At 37.6% G+C, this 20,601-nt stretch overlaps 2 protein-coding genes and 1 long non-coding RNA gene across 6 annotated transcripts; all 3 read right to left on the reverse strand.

Moving 5' to 3' along the window:
• Positions 1-65: 65 nt before the first annotated feature.
• Positions 66-8,319, reverse strand: LOC148876864 (RING/FYVE/PHD zinc finger superfamily protein). Its single transcript, XM_088974773.1, has 7 exons — positions 7,827-8,319; positions 7,457-7,542; positions 4,121-4,267; positions 3,909-4,017; positions 3,209-3,332; positions 1,731-2,004; positions 66-465 (listed from the first exon to the last, which is right to left on the reverse strand). Exons 1-7 carry the CDS (start codon positions 7,948-7,950, stop codon positions 358-360), a joined length of 972 nt encoding a protein of 323 aa, XP_088830899.1. The 5' UTR covers positions 7,951-8,319; the 3' UTR covers positions 66-357.
• Positions 8,320-11,567: 3,248 nt separating this feature from the next.
• On the reverse strand, positions 11,568-15,785 carry LOC148876865 (uncharacterized). Of its 4 annotated transcripts, none has more exons than XM_088974807.1 (3): positions 15,318-15,785; positions 14,271-14,425; positions 11,568-12,333 (listed from the first exon to the last, which is right to left on the reverse strand). In XM_088974807.1, the coding sequence occupies exons 2-3, from the start codon at positions 14,388-14,390 to the stop codon at positions 11,872-11,874; spliced, it is 582 nt and encodes a 193-aa protein (XP_088830933.1). In that variant the 5' UTR covers positions 14,391-14,425; positions 15,318-15,785; the 3' UTR covers positions 11,568-11,871. The 4 variants fall into 4 exon arrangements, with proteins under 4 accessions (XP_088830933.1, XP_088830921.1, XP_088830927.1 ...); XM_088974795.1 differs by having other exon boundaries at positions 11,568-12,339; XM_088974801.1 differs by having other exon boundaries at positions 11,568-12,339; positions 15,167-15,349.
• Positions 15,786-17,231: 1,446 nt separating this feature from the next.
• On the reverse strand, positions 17,232-18,108 carry LOC148876866 (uncharacterized). Its single transcript, XR_016105072.1, has 2 exons — positions 18,030-18,108; positions 17,232-17,933 (listed from the first exon to the last, which is right to left on the reverse strand). It is a non-coding gene; the product is annotated as an uncharacterized LOC148876866 (long non-coding RNA).
• Positions 18,109-20,601: the final 2,493 nt, after the last annotated feature.

Raw genomic sequence — 20,601 nt, forward strand, 5'->3', positions numbered from 1 at the left:
GCCTTAACACAAAACATAGGCCCAAGCCCGGAACTTCCGGGCCGGGATGAAAATGACCACCCTGCTTGAGTCAATTGTAAGGCTTCATTTATAATCACTTGTTTACAGTACTGGCTACCAAATACAAAACAGAAAACAGTTACAGTTACATTTTTCCTTATTGATATATGCTTAAGATATTTAACAAGCTGAAAACCACATTGGGAAAGGAGACCTGGTATAAAGGAGCACCAGACAAAGTATCTATTGATCTTTATGTGTATAAATACAACCAAACTGATGATCAGATTACACAAAAGACGGTTCATCTTAGAATCATGCTTTTCAAGTAATAGGTTAAGAATGAAAATCCGGGATTCACAAAAGACCAAGTGTCTTCAACTGCTGAACATGCTCAGGTGGGAGGGGTGGAGGGGACCAGTTGGAATCTGTCATCTCACCATCAACATCTTCCACAACGTACTCCTAATTACAACAGCGAAAAGGCAACGCAACCATTGTAAGAATGCAGCAAGAGGTTAAATTATTAGCACTCCTACAGTTGTGCAAATAAAACAAAAAATCATGTATATGACTGAGAGCAAATATTCTGGCTGTTGAGTTGCACACAGGAAAACAAAACAGAAGCCATGAATAGTAGTAATATAATAGATACACACACTCATAAGTTGCTCGAATGTTTCAGTAAGATTTTTTTTTTTTTTTTTTGTAAGATAAACATTGATCAAAAGGTAGGAGAAAACAACACAACAATGGGAACATCCTGTATGGCCAAAAGATACACTGTTCTGACTAAATGCTTAGAATCACAATCCTATAAAAATCCTTTTATCCAGCACCTAACTCACTGAACTCCACACCACCAATGCAGATACATTGACCTTTGCCCCGGTGCATGGTGAGGATCAAGCACCAATGAATAAACATAAACAAATATGTGAGGTTGGCATGCTCAATCCTCACCATGTATCACAGGTAAAGACTGAATTGTCTTTCATCATTGGGGTAATTTCAGATGGGATCTTAGAGAGTTCACAGAATCCGGACTCTGCAGAGTTGCCACAGGCATCCATTACCTTATATAAAAAAGGAGTTCCCCTCCTCCTTTAATTGATTATCTCTCCCTTCCTCTCCTGTGTGAAGTATCAGTATCAGAAACATTTTAGATACTGACATTCTTTGTATTATTGAGGGGCACTTCTAAGTAACATTTTCCTTTTTCTCCTAATCTAGTTGACATAAATGAGCTGCCAACGTACAAAATGAATGTCATTTTTCCTACAAGACATTCAACAACTAAAACAACATTCTTTTACCATTTTATAGATATATAATGTTAAATCCAAAATAGAAAACATGAAATGTTTTAGTATTATAAACTTTTTTCTATAAACATGTTCATGCGTCCATTTGTTTTTTTTTTTCATATTTTCTAGTCAGAATCTTGGTCATGCATCAGATTCCGACTCCCATGTCCATGTTCATGCAATAATTTATGCAAATGCATTATAAACTTTTTTCTATAAACATGTTCATGCGTCCATTTGTGTTTTTTTTTTCATATTTTCTAGTCAGAATCTTGGTCATGCATCAGATTCTGACTCCCATGTCCATGTTCATGCAATAATTTATGCAAATGCACATACCATGCAGCTAATACAAGAAGAAGAGCATAACAAACTCTTGGTAGAGTAGAAAAGAAAATGTGGATAGAACAAATCATGACTCACTTTTGTTAGCATCCTTTTTGCGAGTATGTGATAATGACGCTGCCAAATCCGTTGCCCTACCATTGTAGCCACTAGAACACTGTAGAATATGCCAATTACAGTAAATAGTCCCAGCACAATCAAACCCACAATAAATAATAATGGCAACCCTGCTTCGCCAGCACCTCCTAAGCAACCACCACATTCACCTGCTGCACTTCCACAACTTTCAAGACATGTTGTACAGTCAGTCCACATGCAAAGAGTGCCAGGTAAATGGCAGTCTGCACACATTCTGCAAAGTAAAAAAGAAACATTGAATCAACTTGATTAAGAATAGCACAAGCATCAAAAACTTGAGCAACTGCAGAAACATAGAAAAATACACTCTATACACCTTCCCAATAACTTCAATATTTTCCTTCATTCAATTCTACATGTCATGAAAATATTCATGCAATTCAGATGTCAAACCATTCCTCCAGTGTTTACTGGTACCTAGCTTTTCTTACTGAGTTCTCAATTTCATATTGACTGTGTAAAAACACCTAAATATGTCCTGATGTCATGCATTACTAAAGAAGGGATTATTGTAATTCTTCAATGTTTTAAACACACAAGTATATAGACTTGGCGAGCCAACCACTAAGGTCAACTCATACTCTATTCCTTTCAATCATATCTTTCTTTCTCATCTCCATTTTTCCCTCTTCTCTCTTCTCTCTTATTTTCTCATCTGATTTTTTTTTTTTGATAAATGAAGAATTTATTAATGGAATAAACCAAGAGGCACTATTACAGAATACACTTGGAGAGGCACAAGTTGCAACCTCTCCAACCCATCAAGAACTAAAAAAGATTACAACTAAGCCCAATACAGATGTTCCCTATTTGTCCCTTGCTTGGCAAAACAATCAGCCATAGCATTGGCAGATCTCCCTATCCATTGAATTCTAATAACCAAATTCCTCGTCAAGCATTTGAATCTTTTAAGTTCATTTTTTAAGCACCAAACTGTAGTCTCTGGTTTTTGTAGCCACCCCACAACCACCTGAGAATCACCTTCTATTAGTAGCTGCCCCACTCCTAGCTGCACAGCAAACTGTACCCCTTGTAGTGCAGCTAATAATTCCACCCTCATGGAGTCCCCCTCGCCTAAAGGACCTGAAGATAGAAAAGCTACATAACCACTTACATTCCTTATAACCCCTCCCATCCCAGAAAGACGTGGATTGCCCAGACTACTATCATTAAAATTTAACTTCATGAAACCTTCAGGTGAGGGTACCCAGCTCATGTGCATCTTTGTCTTCAGAGAGGAACTGCTTGCCACTTCTGCCCAATGTCTCCACAGGTCATTAAAAGAGAACTGCCGAAATAAATCCCGAGACTTTTCTTTTTACTTATCAAAAAAACAAAAGAATGGCAAACGCTTAACTGTTTTTTAAAGGGTAATGTATTGACAAGCATATTTAGTAAACTGATTAATGAAACCTTACCCGGGATGACAACAACAAAGACACAATTCTCGACAAGGCTGAGCCAAATCATTACGAACTCTTCGATCATAGCAAGTAATGAAGCAGCCTGACAATCCTAGTAAGGCAAAAAATAGTAATGCTCCTGTATTCAAAAGCCACACTAACAACTATATTAGCATCACAAAATGCAACAATATAATGGAAGACAATCATGGGCTTTAACCTGGAGATTTCACAACCACAAGTACATAATTTTTATGAAGTTTCAAATAAACTTAACAACTGAAATGCACAGAATTTGAGGCCCAGAAATCTTTCAGACAATAATAATTCATAATACCTTCTAAGGACATTAAAGCATTTTAATAAAGCAAACCAGGGAAGACCAAAATTAGGCCAAGTCAAATAATAAGAGTAATGTCAGGTAAAGATAGGAAGTTATATAAGATAAAGATACCGAGTACAATCAGCCATGCATAAGGTGTAAACTAGCTGCTTATGCAAAAAAAATAAATAAATAAAATAAAATCTAATCCTAAAGATATCCTCCCAGCAGTTATGTCATACCAGGTACTATACTGATGATAAAATTGAGGAATTAAGTCCTGCAGGAAGTTCTTGCAGGACATTGACAGACCATGAGAAACAAGGTATTAAAACTATAAAAATTAAGCACAAGGGACAAAAAACTAGGATGAACTGGCAATTAATAATTTACCACATATATAGTAGAAACTAAGTTCATTTTCAAACCCCCAAGCCAAGCGAAGCCAAAATTGTTGGCAGCTATCAATTAGATACACCAAATATGACAATGAAGCAATTACCTGCACATAAAGAAAATTAATGAAAACATTTATTCTTAAGCCTACAGCATAAAAATGCAAAATGTAAAATTCAACAAAAAAAATGCAAATAGAGGAATCCTACAAGTTGAACAGCCACAAAGATAAATAATATATCTCTAGTCACAAAGAAGCGAAACTTCAAGGTTCGCCATTTTCTATCTGCAACAACATGCACTCTCAGGTGGTAAGGGGCCTTGCAGGTCGTGCAATGAGCAAATGCAAAACCTTCCTGCAGAAATTAAGAGAATATTATCACAGAGAGATATTAAACGGGGTGGAAAACAGAATTATTTCATATCAACTAGACATGAACCCAAAGACATTTGTTGTATCAATTTCTGATATTATATGACTAAAGTATCCAGAGCTAAAAAATTGCAAAAAGACTAGCAAAGGACAACATATGTGAGCACTTAGTCATGTGCGCATAACAATATATATCACTTCAAATTCACAAGGAAACTTTTTCATCTAATATAATTCTAAGCATTATCTATATCATGTGGTTACTACTTAAAAATATGATTTTGCATTAAAAGAAAATCTATTTTTTGCCTAATTTTGTTTATGCACAATAGGTTTTCAGTAATGACTTCATCCTGCAACAATTCTATAGATGTACATGATATGTGTTTGCACTTTAATGTTTATATGTGAGCGTGTCTAGCAGCTGTGGTTAAAAACCATTACTGATCTTGAAAAGGAGGTCTTGAAAAAGAAAAAGGGTTCCAAATAGGTATATAAAACTAATTAAGGATACATATGAGGGTGCAACAACTGAACAGCCAATGTAAGAACAACACCTGTGGCAGAGAGAACAAATTCTACAGTTATGATGGGTCTTCACCAAGGTTCAGCATTTAACCCTTATATATTCAAGAGGAGGTCCCATGGTGCATGTTTTTTGTTGATGACATTGTTTTAATTGAGGAAACTAATGAAGAATTAAGCTTATAGACAAATACCTTAGAAACAAGAAGTTTTAAAATTAGTATGACTGAAACAGAATATATGATATGTAAATTTAATAATAAAATGAGTGCAAATCAGGGTACTCTCCTGGTTCAAAGTATCAATACAATACAACCTATATTAAACATATCGTATCATATCTTGAGCTCCCCAGAAAGCTAAATACAGTGGGTTAGAAAATCTGGCCATTTTTAAAGGGCAATACACTTTACTGTAGATGTCTTGACAGTGTGTCGGCCATCCAAAACATGCAACATGCAATCTTTACATAACACAACATGCAATCTTTACATAACATACGTATCAATACTTTGAACTTCGGGTATACTTAGGATTGGAGACAAGAGATAACTTAATGTGACATTTTCCAGTACCTTGGTTCAATAACTCATAACAAGGGAGAGATTGAGGAGGATGTCACCCATAGAGGGGCACATCCAGAGTTTTATGTGATAGGCAAATACCATTTAAATTAAAAGGAAAATTTTATAAAACAGTTGTAACACCAGCTATGTTGTATAGAGCAGAGTGTTGGGAAGTCAAGAAATATGTCCAAAAAATTGAGTGTGACGGAAATGTGTATGCTGATATGAATAAGTGGGAAAAAACTATAAAGGGATAGGATCATAAATTAAGTAATTTGAAGGAACCTAAGAGTAGCTCCTATAGGTGATAAAATGACAGAAAGTAGACTAAGATGGTTTGGTCACATGCATAGAAGACCATCAACAGCACCTGTGAGAAGAAGTGATCTATTGCAAGTTGAAGTGACTAAAAGGGCTAGGGTAGATCAAAGACAGCATGGCTCTAAGTAGTAAAAAATGATTTAAGTGCCCATTATTTAACAATGGATATGGCATTAAATACAATGGAATGGTGAAACAGGATTCTTGTAGGTGACCCCATAAAATTAGGATAAGGCTTGGATGATGATGATGATGACCAATACCGAAATTGTAAATATTAAGTCCCCATCAAGAGGCATAGTGCATGGTTAGCAATGCTAATCACTTAGACGAACAAAGGGTTACTAAAAGAAATCATGTCAATTTCTGTCGTAAATGCATGTTTAGCCTGTGGCTTAAAATAACATAAAACTATAAAAGCATGGGTTTTACATGTAAGCACGAGGATGAGTGAAACATTAAAAAGACAAATTTGCATATGCACAGAGACAAAATGACAAGTGATATAGGGAAAATTCATAGAAACACTAAGATCTCAGCCCAAATTTGGGTGACAACACTTGCACATTTAACTTGAATTTGGTGTCACCAGAAAAAGTATTCAATCATATTCATCAAGTGCAAGATTATTATAATTAATGAGATTAAAGAAATTTCATTTCGTAAGAAAGATGAACAAGGGTATATAATAGCCCAGTTGCAAGAAGCCTCTCGACAGAAAAGAACAACCAGAAATAAACACATCAAAATACATCCACATATTGCATTACCTGGGATCATGGCTCCCCAGCACAGATCCTCTTTCCACTCCTCTAGATAAGCTGTCCACTAGAAGTTTGGGATAACCATAAGCAAGATGTTTAGAATGGACATTAGAGCTTTGGCCTCTCTAAATTAATTTCATATCACCAATGTGATAAGTTCAACCCCTTGTCTTTGGGTGGTAAAGGGGATTACAAAAGAAAAAAAGGGCTAAAACAAAGTCACCAAATTGTACCCCATCCCCAAATATCCATGAACCATCTATAGCAGTTTGACATGCTGTTCAGTTTAAAGACATTGACATGGGAGCCTATGTTTTACCTTCTATTTCACTGGGTGAAGCACAGTCAATAGTCAAATCAGAATCACCCACAATGTTAATACTTATTAACTCCTCTCTTTTAGGAGTGAGGCAGAAAAAGTAGTTTTTCTATGGCCATGGATATAATAAACATATCAGTTATTTGGTTTTGAACGCATTCGCATGGGAGCCCATGTATTACCTTCTACAACATTGTGGTGAAGCACAATTAAATCAGAATTTCCCAATAAAGTGTTTTGTTAGCCTAAGAAATAGATGGTACACACATCTGGAATTTCTTGATCCAAAAAGTTTGCTTTTAATTGATAGCTATTTGTTCCTTGCAGAAATATCTGAAAATGCAAGAAAATCAAACTATAAAGTGCATAATGGGTGGATGGCCCCTACTGACTACGACTTTCAAATTAAAAGGAAAAAAAAAAGAAAAAAAAAAAAACTTCTTGTCAATCAAACACCTTTATTTCTTTACTTTTTTAATTTCTTTTAGGTTTTTTTCGCTTTATTATACTCTCTTGGCAATGGAAGTGAGCCATAAAGATTCCCTGGCTGTCAGAGATTATGAGCTACAATAAAGTGGCAAATAGCGAGTCCACATGCACTATGGCAGCACTGGATATTGCAAAGCATGGTATAGTCTACTTTACTAGATTAAAATGAGACGTTAGAAGGCCGTTACCCTCACGGCTCGCCAATGATCCAAACATTCACGATGAACGTACTTTGAAGTTCCTTTGCACTTGCAAGGAGCAATAAAATCCCTGCCTGCTAGAGAGTTAAAGAAATACAAAATAGCTGGTTAGTTTAGATATTCAACTCAGATTTAAATAGATTTATAAAATTTTGATAAAATAACAAGTACATAAGCTGGCAGAAACAATACTGAGATTGCAAGAATGGTACCAGAGATTCATAAAATCAGCATTTAAGACAGTTTTCAAGAAAATTAATGGGAAAATAAAAATGATCTGGTCAGCAATTAGTCACGGGTCAGCGAAAACCTAGGCGTAACTTAACGAAATAAAGGAATTGAATTGGGAGTCAAATACCGTCTGTTTCAAGACAGATTCTGCATTGAATTTGTTCTCCTGGTCCTGCTTCAAGATCGATCTCGCCTGGTTCGGTGATCGGAGAAGGAGCAATGAGAGGAGAGGACTCCTTATGATCAGCCATGGACTTTAGGTTGGAGTCAAATTTACAGAGACGAGAGTGATAATAAGGAATTCATGACTAGATTCCCTAATTGATCCCTCTTCTCTCTCTCTCTCTCTCTCTCTCTCTCTTTTCCTAGTCCCTTGTATAGTCTCTTCCTCCTTTCTCGATGGCTTCGAGTTGCCCAGTCCTATGAGGCCTGGAGTCTGAGCTCTGACGACGAAGGGAAGTCTCTGAATAACAAAATTTCACGGGAAACCCTGTATTTTGATTATTTCGAGTTGACGGCAAGTATATTCAACCAAAAAGAAAACAAAAAATTAAAAATAAGATGCATGTGTCTGAGCCTGGGTTCGAACAGGGGACCTGTGTAAGACTAACGTGATAACCAACTGCACCACCCAGACAAGGTTGTCTTTTAATCCTCTTTAAATCCTAATGTATACTCTCCCAGTAATAAGAAAGCAGATGTCCAAACCACGCATATACAAGTTTTACAGTGTCACTATGCGCATCTTTTCACCAACCAAGCTAACTCCTATCTCACAAACTAGGTTTGATATACGGTATCCCAGAGTGAGAGGCAAAGCCTCAACACTCAAAAAAACAAAAGTTTTATAATACTTTACTGATTCTATTTTGATTGGCTTGAATGCTTGAAAAATATTGTAAATTGTACAATATAGAGGATCAAAGGGGTGGATAGAGCAAATGCTTGTGAAGTTTAGTTGTGTGGGTTTTGATCCTATGTCTTTGATGAGGGGTGATTTGGCCCGACCTACTAGATAGCGGATGCGTGGATGTGATCTAATGATTGGACATTGACTCAGCATTTCTTGTCACCTCAGTAGGATAGGTTATCTTGGCCAGGACTGAGGTCCGAGCAACTTGTAGTGCCCCAAACTACCGAAGTGACATGCAGGCAACACTTAAAAGATAGTCAGCTGTCTCCGAACTTTACGGGATCACGTCGCGCGCCTTTAGGTCTTACCCTCCTCCCACCCGGATCGGATGGACTTGATAAGCCTTATCGGTTAGCACGAAATCCATCTCCCAGTGCGCAACAGATTACTAATAGCGCGGGTCGAGGATTTCAGAGGTGTTTCATGAGACCCCATGACAGATCACTTATATAAGGGCGTCTACCCCAATAGTATAAGGTACACACGATTTACTGCTTACTAGTTATTACTCTCAAAAGCTTACAACTCACATACATTAGCTACTAATTTAAGCATCGGAGCGACCACGCCAAGTAAACCACCCCGAATCCTTTGCTCCTTGTTTTCTTGCTGTTTGACGAACCAATCAGGTGTCCGATGTCAGAGCTGCCCTCTTGGCTACTGATTACTAAAAGGATTTTGACCAATCAAAACCCTTCCATGAATTTTGATGAATGTCAACTTATTGGCTATCACTTCTATTATATCAATTCATTGATTATAAGTTTTGCCGGCATCATAGTCGAACCCTATTGGCCAATTCAAAGTTATTGGACTTAGAGTATGTACATAGGTGGAACCCTTTATTATTGACTTAGATTTGCTGAATGTAATGGCTGTTTAGCAAGCTATGGAATCAATGATACTTAGGTTGTAATCGGATCAAAATCATCAAAAATTGGATCCGATTGATTTATTAAAAACTTGCATTCAAATCTGATCTGAAATTCAATCAAATTTGAAGAATGGTTCAAATTCAAATCCTAACAGACTCTGATTAGATTCGGATTTAATCCAATTAGACTTTATTTTTTAATTACAAAATAAAATTAAAAAATTAATTATTTTTCAATTTTTATATATAATAAATCAAATCAGATATTGGATCGTACTGTAGATTTTAGATATCATCGACAGGCCTAATAATAATGCCCCATGCTAATCATAAAATGCATAAGGGCCACAATGAGAGGTTGAATAGTCGTGACCCCATTATTTTATTTGGGGTGCAAAGCATCATCATTGTTCACTTAATCCTATCTCCTCTATTAAATTTAGAACAATGCAGAGAAAATTGGCATGACAACTATTGGGAACATTGGAGATCAGCGTTTAGAAGATCAGCTGAGCCACAAATCTGCTTGCGTAGGACCCAAACCAGGGCCCAAGAAGAAGATAGTGAATGATTCAACACTACCTATAGAGCCCAGGTAGTCCAGGAGTACCAGCGAGAGCATCTATCTATGGCCCGCTTCAGCCTTTAGTTGAAGCTAACCACTGCATTCACATATTTGGATATCAAATTCATTGCTTTGTTTTGTTATTCTCGTGGGTGTTTGGCACTGGTGTGTTTTACAAGTAAGCCCCGATCTGAAAAACACACACAAAAAAAAAAAAAAATGGGATGCAAGTTGATTGGGCATTTAAAGTGATTTAACTTAATATCATAATATATTTATAATGACAATTGTGTGACATATCAGAAAAGTAGTCAATTTTTTCAAATTTCAATATGCCATGTCATTAGAATGGTTCAGGATCACCAAGGCGAATCAAGAAAGGTCAATTTGACATTTCAAGAAGCCCTTCCTTTTTCGAATTCCAAAGCTAATCATTCCAAAAACATTTTTTTAGAAATAGATTGCCAAATATAATATTCTTGCCAATTCCGTTTATTTGCTGACATGGCATGCATGACACAACAGAAGAAACGAAACACTTGTAAAACGCACCGGTGCCAATCACCTATTAACTATTTAACTTGTAAATGGCAAGTAGAGAAAATAGATCACCAGAGTAATGCTATCGTAAAGTAAATACAGTTCCCCTGTTCTATTTCTTGTGTTGATCTGCAAAAAGAGGAAACTGGTCCGCCAAACAGCCCAATGCAAAGAAAAGAAAATAGCTCACAATCCATTTCCCCACTAAGATGATATAAAGGCTCAGTTTGGAAAGAGTACAAATATAAATATATTCGATACAAATACATACAAAATGCAAGGCTTTGCCCTCTACATGTTTGTATTTGTATTCCTTCCACATTGACTCACAGCCAAAATAACATCGTTTATTAGAACAGTGAGCTTGATCCGTGCTAGAGAGGGAGTTCGAGGTAGGGCTCACAAACATATTAGGTGGTGATCCGATACATTCATAATGGGATCAAATGTGGATCCACCACTATCTAACCTGATATAATTTGATTTGGGATTAACAAAACGCATTGAAAAGTACTTGTATGAACTTGGACCCATGATAGGTTGGTAAAAACACAACTTTGAGCAGCATTAAAGTCATTTATATTATTCAATGTTCGGTTTCAATTCAATATATGATTTAATTTAAGTCTAAATATAAATGAAACAAAGTTGGGTCTATTACTTATATACATGAATATTCGGGCTTGGGCTTCAGATCAGATCAGCTAAGCCCAAACCCAGCCCATGAACAGGTATACCCGGTGGGTCTATTTACACTTCTAAGCTCTAGTTCAAGGTTTCTATTTGGGCTCAACTCAGGTCAGGTTCGTTATACATAGCCCAAAAGTGTGTGCGCCCTCACATGTCACATCCAAGTGGAGTTCATGTATAAGGGTTTCAGTGTCAATTGTTAATATAGTAAATATGATTTCCAATTAGCTTACTGCCTACTGGTACTGGATCCTGCTGAATGCAATAAAAATGAAACGAAAGAGGCTTTAACATAAGTTCTAAAACTTGTATTGACATTTTTAAAAGGATCCGAATTGAAGCGGCCAGAGCAAAATGTCACGTGTGCTCTCAATCAGCTCAAAGTTGAAAAGTTTCTCTCTAAACACATGATGACAGGAATTAAAGAAAAAAAAAAAAAAGATGACAATTACCTAAACAAAGTAAACCTTCGACCTAAAACAACGCCTTCTGGATTAAAAGCTAAACAACATGGTAAAGGTTAGATAGCCAGACAGAAACTAACAAGGGCGCGGCTACATTGATGGCACTGAAACCCTAGTTTCTTTGTTTCACTTCTTCCTCTTCTTTGGGGGTTGGAGGGCCTCTTCTTCCTCGTCTTCCTCTTCCTCCTCGTTCTCTGGTTCCTCCTCCTCCACGACTTCGTCTTCATCTCCTTCCCCACCATCATCATCTTCGTCGTCGTCATCATCATCTTCATCGTCATGGTCCTCCCCATCTTCTTCCTCTTCCTCATCTTCTTCCTCTCCATTCTCTTCAGCTCCACCTGCACCTCCTTCAGACCCCTTCTTGGAGTTGCTGCTATTGCCATTGGGGTTTTCATCATAACCTCCTCCATCTTCTGAAGAGAGTTCCTCTTCACCTTCTCCAAAGCCATCATCGCCATCATCGCCATCGTCGTCGTCGTCATCATCATCTTCATCTCCTTCTGCATCCATTGGCTCGGACTGGCTTTGCTTGAGACTGTCTCCTTTGCTTTGAGGTTTGTTGGTTACTAAAAACCCACAGAGAACCTGAAACTATTTGATAAAGTTGAATACTTTAATCAAAAGGAGATGCCAAGCAAACTGAAAATATGGGCAAGACAGTTGATAATCCATGGTGAGAGGTGTTGAAAATTCATGGAGGTAATGCATCAAGGTTAGAAGCAAGTGATAAGTGATAACACACATAGATCCAGGTGATGTGCCATATGCTGATAAGTGATAACCCATGGTGAGAGTGTCATTAACAGACAGTTTACAATAATTCCAAAATAAATTTAGCATTTAATATCGACAACATACAAACAACTATGAATTTTTTTCTGGAAATGTGGATAAAAGGGAAATGAGACTGTCTGGTCACTAGCCTAAAAAAAGACCATCCACCAAGAGCAACCAAACACTGCTGAGGTAATAAAGAAGGAAATCTTATAGTAATATAATGTAGTTCATACACCCATTGTCAGTTCCATGTTGACCTGAGTTTAAGCTTCCAATAATATTAAGCTTGAATATTAACTACTTTTTGGTAAGATATTAAACATATCTTTCACCTCCTATATATAGTGGCAGAAAGCAATGTATATCTAATATTTGTGGCTGGAAAGGCAAGTTATCTTAGCTTGATACACAGCGAAAACAGCCCAACACCTGGTCATGTATAACCAGTTCATTTCTGAGCCAAACTAACCTCACAGCAGGGATAAATATGTGCACATGTAAAACTCATTTACTGATTGCATTGTGCACATGGTCATAATTCCTTGTTGTAAATCCTTTACAATAATGCTTTAGTCCAGTCCTTAGTACAGTAATGAACTCCCATTACACCACCAGGTGATTCAGATTTCTCAATGGCGGGATACTAATTTTACATGTGTGTAGCCTAACAGCAGTGAAACAGACCCTAAAATCAAGACACCTACCCTGATTAGAAAGAGGTTAGAGAAAGCAGTGCCTGATGTCAGAGCGTTCTAATTTCTTTCTAACCATGCAATTTAATAGACCCAAGAATTAGCTAATGTTGCAGAAATTCAGAAACCCCAAAACCATAAACAAAACTGCATTTACACTGTTCTTCCTCAGGAGACCCCTACATGTGGCATAAAAGTAAAATAGACCTGTTCATGGGGTGGACTTTGGGCTCGTGTTTCGGGCTGGCCCATTCAAATTCTGGCAAAAGCTAACCAATTAGCCAAATCAGAGATCAACAACTATCCTCTTTCATTTCTTTAATCTCACCCCCCAGCCCCCAATACCTTCCATCCTCTTCTCCTCTTCTTCATCTACTTTGCCCGGACCCAGACCCGCATCAGCATCACAATCTCAAGCCTCAACGGGTCGGGTTAGATTAGTTTTGGAGGTCTGTCGCCATTCACACGTCCCACCTCACCAAAAATGGTCCCACACCGCCAAGCAGTGGAGGACAGCACAGCAGTCGGCAGATCGTCGTTATGGCCTACCAACCATCCATTCATGGATCACAATTCACATCCATTAACTTTTCCTTTATATGAAAGAAAAAGAAACACACGAATATTCGCATAACTTCTAAATTCTTTTTCCTTTTCTCATCTGAAACACTTTGACCTTTCCAATTCCGAGAAAAAGAAGAGAAAATAGAACATTTCCAGAGATCTTCCCATCAGACCAGACCAGACCAGACATGCTACCAAAAGAAAAGAGCCAGATCACATTCGCCACGGGCCCCGCCGCTCAACCAACCAACCGGAACTCAAACAACTTACCCACAACCACTGCATAATTCCTTTTCAGTTCCGGAGAAACGGTAACGGACCCAGCGGCGCATGTTAGCAAAGGCCTTTACCAAAAACCAGCAAATCAGTTGCTCCAAGTCCAGACAAGGAAGAAAACCGTGTTTATCTTGTTCAGACTTGCAATTAAAGCTTGTAAACTAGGATTTAGCAAATAATAATAGCCCTTCATGGATCAAAGTTCAAACTTACTTGAACGGAGAGGTGGGCTTTGATCAAGGTTGAGGTTAGCAAAGCAGCAAGTGTTTCGCTGGCGCACGTTAGCAAACACAGGTTGGCCATCATCTGAACTGGACCCTGGTTAGTCTCCATGTTGTACGGCCGAGATCTTTCGCGTGGGAGGACCCCTGAGACAGCAAAATCAAGAGAAGGGGACCTTCAGATCGGTTCCGAGGCCGGCTGAGCCGTTGGATCTCCAAAGAAATCCGTTAGGCAACAAACTAAAATTAAATAACAACCTTTTTTCTCTCCTGGTGTTCAAAAAGGTTTGGAAAATCAGGGGAAAAGATCGGACGGGAAAAAAAAAACATCCTTTTATCGGATCCTTGGAGAAGAAGACAAGAGACTTCCCTGGAGAGACGAAGCGCGCTGAAAAATGACAGATTTTGCCGGGATTTCGCCGAAAAACAACGAAAACATTGTTTTTTATTTGAAAACACTGTCACTAGAAGAAAATACTGGAAAACCTCCATTGGAAAGACGGATTTGGTCATGAATTCCGCCGGAAAATAACGAACACTAGGACTTTTAAAAGAAAATTACAAAACTCCAACGAGGAATGCCGGGAAAAGAATAAATCACCGGAAAACGATGGGTTCCGCCGGGAAGTCGCAGTAAAATAACGAAAGCAACGATTTTTACGGGGTAAGGCAAAAGTTTTGGGGAGAAAAGCCAAAATCTATCAGGAAACAGCTGTTTCGTAAGAAGCTTCACCGAGGAACAACGAAAGGCTGATTTTTTAAAGGACAAACCGAAAATTTTGACCGAAAATACAAGAAAAAGAGATGGAAAACGAGAAGAAGCAAGAAATTCGCAGGGAAACTGAAAATTACGACAAAAAAACGGTAAGATTAACGGAAGCCACTCACTTGATCCCGAAATTGGCAGTCAAGAGAAGAAAAAAACGAAGCAGAAGCTCAACTTTCAGTGAGAAGCTTGAAACATAACATACCAACCCGAAAGCCACAATTAACTGGCAGAATCACGAAAGAAAAACAAGAAATCGAGAAGAAACCATACCTGGTATGAAGATCTAGACACAGACGCTAGCAGATCTGACGAATTACAGCTCTAAAACCTCAAGAAACCAGCATCAAAAGCCCCTTTCATCCTGGACCGTCCGATCTCGATCGCGAATACACAGAGATACAAAGAGAAATATATACTAGAGCGACGGAGAGGGAAGCAGCTGAACTCAAGTGCGGTTATTACTGAAGAGCTGCCCGTAATTTGTCAGCCAGGTCTCGAAGCCACAACGGGCAGTTTGGGCATTCTCTACCTTGCGTAATACCGTGCTTCAAGCTGCCCGAAGAAATTGTAGAGATGGACAAGTGGGTTCGAATTAACTTTAATTGATGTCTATTTATTAACTCTAATTAAAGTTATATTTATTTATTTATTTTCCATAAAGTCACTATTCACGAGCCCAACGACTTCAAAATCTACTACTCTGACATACTCTCTCTCTCTCTCTAACCCCAACTGGATAGAGAATTGGATTCTAGGGTTTCGCAATTCAATTCGATCTAACCATGGTTGGTTGGTGAACCCAATTTGGGTTAGAATTGGGTGAAGATCTGTTACCAGAGTTTATTAGTCATCACTCTCCCAGCTCTTTCTAGAACCACGCTTCACGAAAACCGTGAAATTCTCCTCTCGCCAATTTCTCGAGTTTTTGTCGCGTAGTGAGAAACCGTTTACTGGGAGGAATTATGATGGGAAGCTGAGATACGTTAGGATGTTTGTGGCTAATCGGACACCGTCAATCTGTCTTGTAATTGTAATGTCCACATACAATCTTAGATCATAAATATCTTATGTTTCGAACAAACAAAAAGATCTTCGTCACCCGTGTGGTGCACTGTTGCACACGTGTTAATTATCATGTCTCTTTTTCATGGATGATAAATTCGTGACGTGGCACACTGTTGACTCAGAGTCAATACTCAACACAAAAAAATCTAGGGAGTAAAAAGAAGTCCACGATTCAGCTCTATCCTTATAAGACGATTCTGATCCAACGGTGTAGTGTTATCCTACATTGATTGGAGGATGTAGTGTAGGGTGGTGCAGCGCATGATCGATGGGACCCATTAAGCATATGAGGTCCACACCATTGTTTCAGCTGGGACCTACTGGGTGGTGGTCCCGATTCTGAAACCATGCCATCTGATATCAATATTATCTCAGTAAGCTTTTTCCTCCCACGTCAGACATCATTATTATTATTTAGTAGAAACAGAGAGCTGCAGATGCTCTCAGGATTTAAGGCTTGAAGCTGAGCTGACTTTCATCTCAGCTAATCACCATGTTGGGATCCGTTTAATCATGGATCCTGAACTCCTGCTAGTCCAAGGCCAAATGTCAAGTAATAAGGCTATACCCAAGTCTTGTGGTTCCATCTGAAAACTTTTGCCTTTCTTCTCTTTTATTTTATTTTATTTTTTGAATCAGTTGGAATTTACGGGTGATCATGGACCGGGCCGGACTTAGTTAAGGGTTATATATTGCGGGGGCCCGGGTCATGCTTTGGCCTAAAATAATTATACTAAAATTTGTGGAAAAATACACCGCACCCTACTATAAAGCATATATATAACAATTGAAAATGTCAAACACCCTCACCTTAAATATTAATACTCGCCTATTGACATCAATTCTAAACTGGCACCTACCCAACTATACGATGGGGTTAAGAATTCTAACTAGCATTTGACAAAATATACTTATTGCTATGTTCAATCAATCCAATTCTTATGCACCATTGATGAATGTTTTTGAACCGTCGTTGACCTGGATGATCAGATCGTTTGGACCAAAAATCGTCTAGGCGACTGGTTCTGTTTTAAGAAACCATTGAATTAGTCAACAAACCATTAACCCAAACGATTTGACAGTTAAACCGTTCGATCCAGAGAACGATTTGCTATAAAATTTTAAAACTGAGAAATCTCAAATCTGAGACTAAGAAATCTCATATCCATAGATCAATCTTTTTCACGCGAGAAAGTGAGAAAAATCTAAGATGTTTTGAGACAGATTTATGCGAAACAGTGAGAGAGAGTGAGATCTAAGACTGAGAAATCTCAGATTTTCCACCATCGTCGCTGCTGTTGTTGTTGTATTTTTCCATCACCGTCACTGTTGCCAATATAAGTCATCATTGTCGTCATCGCTGCAAGCCTGCAGATCCTTCTCCTCCTCTTCTTCTTCTTATTCTTCTTTTAAACTCTTTCGGTTCAGCCAACAGTTTTCTCAAATCTCTCTCGTTCAAAGTTTCAACCCTTATTTTCTCTTACCAGACCTAATGATATCATCATTGAGAAATATTCCCAATACACGGTGGGAATGCGTTGTGAGACGTTGTGAGGCGCAGATCTGAACTCCGCTTGCAGTGCTCGTTGGAGAAACCACAATACAAACGATAATGGCAAAGGTCGATGTTCCCTTCTATCATCGAGAGGAAAGAACTCGAATTAGGGAACGCCACCTCCCTCATTCACCGAACAAAGCCCCCCTTGCACCTAGTCCGCATTTCCTACAATTCAGATCTTCAATGGAACATCTCCCCATGATATGCGGCTGTAGTGTACTGTTGGGTAGGTGTGAGCAGGGCTGTTGTGGATCCAAATGCCCCTACACCAGCCAAAAAAGAAAGCGAATCATTAGAGAAACAAATAAAAACATGCCCAAATTATTATTAATCAGTCTCCCATCGCATTTAAGAACTACCTCAAAATTAGTCTCATTTACTCTAGGGAACAACCATATATTATTAGACTCAGCACATGAAAAACTATGCTTGTTAACCAAAATATCACAGTCCTTAAAACTAAGGTTTTAAAAGCCTATCTTGAATTGGATCCGTTCTGACCATTAGTTTTTTGGTCAATGATTCATTGCCCAATTCAAACGGATGACCTGTTTTAACAAAAAATAAAAAATATCAAAACCATTAAACAGATTGACTGCCCAGATCAATGAATTATTGACCAATTCAAAGTAAAACAAAATCGATTATCTAAACGGTTTCTGGGCCAAATGGTCTGACCATCCAAATCAACAACGGTTCAAAATCAGTGCTTTAAACTAAGCGTTAGAGATAAGGCCAATAAGCTTAGCAGACTTAATCTCTTTCTATTAAAAACCAGCTCATTCCGAGCCATCTAAATATGGTAACGGATAATATTACACCAAACCAGAGAGAGATTCATCAACCTCAGAGGATAAGCTTGAAAGAGCTTTTCAAATAAAATCGACTAGAGAGAGAATAAAAAAACAATATAGTTCCCATCTTTCGAACGAATCTGAAACTTCATTCAGAAGATAAGGAAATGTGTAAACATGAGCTGGACATAACCAAATTTGATTGGTTCATTGGAACTAAAATAAGTTCTTTTGTGCTTGGTAAGATAGAAAAGATGAAAAGAAGTAAAACATTTATCCTTGATTGATTACATGAAAAATCAAAGAGAGAACTGGAATAGGGAAGTAATTAAATACAGTGAAAGCACAAGTATATATGCTCAATATAGAAAATGGGTGGTGTTGAATTAGATTCTTGTTTTCATAAGAAGCTGATATTGCTACTCTTCTTTTTGGTCGGGTCACGACATTATCCTTGTTGCTTTATTAGACATGTTCAAAAGGATGTGGCCCCAGCAAAAAAGGGAGAGTGGCAGTAGAACCTTTTTCTGCAGTGAACCAATGAAGCATTTTCATTTACCATATGAACCACTTAGGAAGCTGTGGAGTCAATTTGCAGCTGGGCCAGATCGCATTCCTCCCACTGAGCAGGTATCGGGTGGGATGTCGGATGATAGACCCTCCTACCCTTGCCCCACCAACCCGCTAACTACAGGATTGGAATGGACCCTATGAAATCCAAATGTGGATCCCAACCATTTCTTTCTACTCGAATGTGGATTTCGATATTTCTCGGTTAGCTCCAAAAATTGATACATTTTATGTCCCAATTATAGGTTTGAGAAACAATTGGATTATATAGTGTAAACAAAGAAGGATTGAGACTGATAAGAACCTAATTTAATTCCTTCAGTTTCTTTGCCTTTTAATTGAAGAAATTAAAGCGATAACATATAGAGCATGGTTTTTAAAACCGACCGGAGACTGAATTGGTCAGGGGTCCGGTTATTGACCCAAATGGTCGGTCCGTTCTGACAATGAATAAAAAAATTAAAAAAGGTCAAAATCGTTCGAACGGTTATAATGGTTAACTGTTCAGTTCAGCAGTTTGCTGACCAAAATCAACGTTTTTTTTTTAAGAAAATCCAGTCCGATCTGGTTTTGAAAACAATGATATAGAGTTCTATTTTTTTTCTTTCTTTTATTTGGGTACTACTAATCGAATCAAATTCAGCAAAATCCAAATCTGATTCTCGTTATTGAAAACCTCGGATTTAGCAAACTCAATCAGATCTGAAAACATCGGATTCGAATTCTAATCCTAATGGACTTGGATAGGATTTGGATTTTATCTGGCTCTGCTTTAATTTTTTAAATACAAAAATTAAAAATTAACTATTTTTCAACTTATATATAATAAATTAATGTAAATATAACATACTAAATTATTATATATAAATTTGTATTTAATATGATATATAAAAATAGTAATTCTTATAGATTTAAATATAATTATATAAAATTATATAAAATTATATAAAATCTATATATTAAAATCAATAAATATTATAATATAATTGGATTCAGATTTTAATTAAATCAAATGGAGTCAAATCCAAATTTGATCAAATTATATAAACACATCATTCAAATATGAAATGATAAGATTGGATGTTGAATAAGCCACGAATTTTCAAATATCATTAAAAGACCTAATATTACGTAAGACACATTAGAGGGAATTCGAGCATAGGGATAAAGTAGGTTGCATGTGAGACCCATTGACCATACTACAAACAGCCTGTAGTTCAATAGGTTTGATCCCATGCCTCCTATTTTAGGGGATGACGAGCGATCATCTCAACCACTAAATATGTGTTTGGTTCCGTTTACTTTTATTGAATAAATTATGCCATATAGACACCCCATCAGCAAAGGCCTCATTGTAAAAGTAAACATCGATTTCTATGTGCCTCTTCCGTTTCAAGAAGTTTCATTTTGGAGTTTCCCCAACGGTTAAGTGTTTATTGGCATCTTTGCTGATGTAGTGCCTAATGACACCTATGTGTCATAAACACCATCATTAATTGTTTTTCTCGGTTTTACCATTACACAATTACAAAACATTTATTCAATAAACATAAACGAAACCAAACGC

Source organism: Nelumbo lutea, chromosome 1 (genome assembly GCF_056320005.1).
Source record: "Nelumbo lutea isolate HS-2025 chromosome 1, American lotus-T2T, whole genome shotgun sequence".
Classification (NCBI taxonomy): domain Eukaryota; kingdom Viridiplantae; phylum Streptophyta; class Magnoliopsida; order Proteales; family Nelumbonaceae; genus Nelumbo; species Nelumbo lutea.